A 3181-nucleotide genomic window follows, 5' to 3' on the forward strand; every position below is an offset into this window, starting at 1 on the left:
TCGTTCTCGCAGGCGTATAAGACCAACCAACAAGAAATCTATCTAGTACGGCGGGATGTACCACCTCGCACCTGCAGCAAAGCGTTTTCCTACACCGCGAACCCCGCTACCTACGCCCTACGCCAGCACGTACTTCGCAAAGAAGCCGATCGCATCCTTCATCACCGCCTCTACGTCGCGCCTGACCTTCTCGTCGGCCAGGTCGCCGCGGCACGACCAGCCGTGCGACATGTCCGGGAACTCCTTGAACACGCAGTCGGCGCCCTTGGCGCTCGCCTTGAGCGCCTCGCCAAACTCGCCGCAGGCGGACCACATCGGCAAGTCGTTGCCCGCGGGCGCGAGCAGGAACGGGCAACGCACCGACTTGAGCAGCGCCGCCGTGTCGCCGCCAAAGGCGAAGCCCTCCAGCTGCATGGACGGGTGCAAGACCACGCCGCAGACGACGCTCGGCTCGACGGTCGACGCCCAACACGCGGGGTGGCCGCCGTAGCAGAAGCCAAGCACGCCGATCTTGCTGCAGCCCTCTGCCTTGAGGAAGCCCAGCGCCGCCTCCACCTTGGGCCGCTGCGTCTCCCACGGAAACTGCTTGATCCAGTCCATGCTGAAGTCGCCGTCGGGAGGCAGAGCATCTCCGTCGGTGCCACCATCCAGCGCCGGCGCCAGAAACTTGCCGACCGCCACCTTGTAGCCCTGCTCTGAGAGGCCGTCGGCGATGGCGCGGACGCGGCCGCCGTTCCACCCCCACACCTGCACGCCGCGGTCTCGAAGGCATTGGGGGAGGGAGCGGCGTGTGCGTCCGGGCGCGTCAGAGGCGTCCGGGCGGGCGCACGTCTGGGCAGATGAGGATGCCGTTTGTGCCGTTTGTCGTGTTTGCGTACAGCTCGACGGCGCCCAGGTCGACGACGCGGCCGGTGGCGGTGTGTGTGGCCGCGAGGTAGGGCAGAGAGCCCACGGGACAGCAAGCCGACGTCATAACTAACGAACACAGAGACAGCGCGCACCGTTCGCTGCTCACGCTTTTACAACTTGCGGGAACACACAAGGAGAAAAACCGCCGCCTGAACATGGGCTGCAAGGCGCGCGGGCAGCCCAGCCAACCCTTCTCCCACAAGACCGGCCACGGCTACGTCAAGGCGCATCGCGGCTTCTACCACGACGCGATCTTTGTCAAGCGCAACAACTTCAACCTGCTTGCTGCTCCACGAGACGTTCGGCGGCGGCTTCTCGCCCACCGCCGTTCTCAAGCTGCGCCGCCTCGCGCGCAAAGTCGCGCGCGGCAGCGTTGACCGCACGGCCTACTCGCCCAAGTACTCGCTCTCTTTTATGTCCCACCATGCAGAGCGCATCTCTCTCTCTGTTGTGCGAGGCGTGAACCGCGCCATTCGCTCTCACCTGGCAACCCTGTCTGCACGTCTCGCGCGCGCGTGAACAGGGCTCCAGGCCCCAAATTACGTGTGAGTGTTAGAGTTGTTTGGTATTGCTAAAAATCTCTCTCACTCTCACTCTCTTACCTAGGTACAAAAAAATCGCAAACCGTCTGGGGCCCAAACCAAGACTCGGCTCAGAGTGTGTGTGTGTGTAAAGCGCCGTCGCAACTGCCATGTCGGCAGGTTGTAGGCTGGTGCTCTCGCCCCGCTGGCGGCGCGGACCGGTGCCGCGGCTCCGAGCCCTCCTGTGGGCCCGCGGCGGCTCGCCGTCGCGGTGTCGGACAATGTGAACAGTCCGGATTCATCCCGGCGTGCCGCCGGTGGCGCTTCTTCGGCGAAATTTTGATCAAGCTCTTTGTCGACAAAGCTGTGCCCGAGGTCCTGCTGCTCGACTGCGCGGCGGAACCGGGCCCTGGATGCTGAGATGTGAGGCGCCGGCACCGGGGCTACGACGCGGGGCCATCTCCGGGCTGTCTCGGGCAATCTCAAAATTGGCGCCTCTCTCTGCTGCTGCTGCTGCTGCTGCTGCTGCTGCTGCTCCTGCTGGTGCAGATGCTGCTGGTGGTGCGGCGCGGCTCTCCGACTCGACTCGCTGCGCGCGTCGCGGGCATCTGAGGCGGCGGGCGGCGTTGCGGGCGGCAGCGATCGCGGCTCGACGGTGGAGGTGGAGGGTGGTGGCTGTGGTGGACCTTTGAGTTTATTTAATGGTCGAGTATTATTTAATTGCGGGCGGCGTCGGGCAGGTGCGCTTCTCTCTCTGGTGGTGGTGCTGCTGCTGCTGCTGGTGCAGATGCTGCTGCTGGTGCGGCGCGGCTCTCCGACTCGACTCGAAGCGCGCGTCGCGGCAATCTGACGCGGCGGGCGGCGTCGCGGGCGGCAGCGGTGGCGGCTCGCGGGTGGAGGTGGAGGCTGGAGGCGTGGTGGGTCTTTGAGTTTATTTCATGATGGACTACGAGGAGTGGGGGTCAACAGGGAGGCAGGGGGTTCAACCAGGCGACGGAGGACCGTGGGCCATCGCGGGGACGGCCCGCCGGAGGCGGGTTCGATTGATCCGGATGGTCTCATCCGGTGGGTGGCACCGAGGCGTCTTGGACGCTCAGCTCTACCTTAGCTCCTGAGGGGCGCGTGGTTCTAACCACGTAGTAGGACTACAGGCCACCACAGACACCCTCCCCACTCCTCACGTGTGCACACTCCCTCACCCTCTCCTCTCTCCCCTCTCTCTCTCTCTCTCTCTCTCTCTCTCTCTCTCTCTCTCTCCTCTCCTTGTCTGTGCTGTCTGCCTGACTCAGGCACTAATTCTGCCGATGCGTGATTGTGTGTGGGCTGCTCCGAGGGGGCCCTGTGCGATCCGATGGGTAGGGAGTGTCTGTGCCCGGGCGCGGTGTCCGGTGTGGAGTCCCCTTCTGATCCCGCCTGCGATGTTGGGTGTGAGGTTGTGGCGGCTTCGATCCCAAGGGGGGGAGCTGATCCCACTCAATAACCAACTCTCAGGGGCAGTAGGTGGGCGAGCCTCGAGCGCGCTCATCTCGATCGTCAAGGCGTCGCTACGCGCGGTCTTCCGCGGGGGGAGCTTCGTCGACGGGTGCGGGACCGCGGCGCAGCCAGTGCCGCGGCGAGGACTCCGGCTGTTTGCGGCGGGCGGCTTGCTGCTCGCTGCATGGCGAAAAACTCGTCTCGCCACACGCCAAGGGCTTATGCTCTGTCGAGACGTGAGGCGTATGCGCCCAGGAGGGGAGGGGGCATGTGAAACG

The 3181-nt window shown here is 64.9% G+C and overlaps 1 protein-coding gene across 1 annotated transcript; it reads right to left on the reverse strand.

Moving 5' to 3' along the window:
* Positions 1-117: 117 nt before the first annotated feature.
* On the reverse strand, positions 118-973 carry EMIHUDRAFT_215122 (hypothetical protein; the record flags this gene model as incomplete). The annotated part of the gene is made up of 2 exons (XM_005763245.1): positions 118-747; positions 830-973. The coding sequence occupies 2 exons, from the start codon at positions 971-973 to the stop codon at positions 118-120; spliced, it is 774 nt and encodes a 257-aa protein (XP_005763302.1).
* Positions 974-3181: the final 2208 nt, after the last annotated feature.

This window comes from Emiliania huxleyi (assembly GCF_000372725.1).
Source record: "Emiliania huxleyi CCMP1516 unplaced genomic scaffold EMIHUscaffold_64, whole genome shotgun sequence".
NCBI lineage: Eukaryota > Haptophyta > Isochrysidales > Noelaerhabdaceae > Emiliania > Emiliania huxleyi.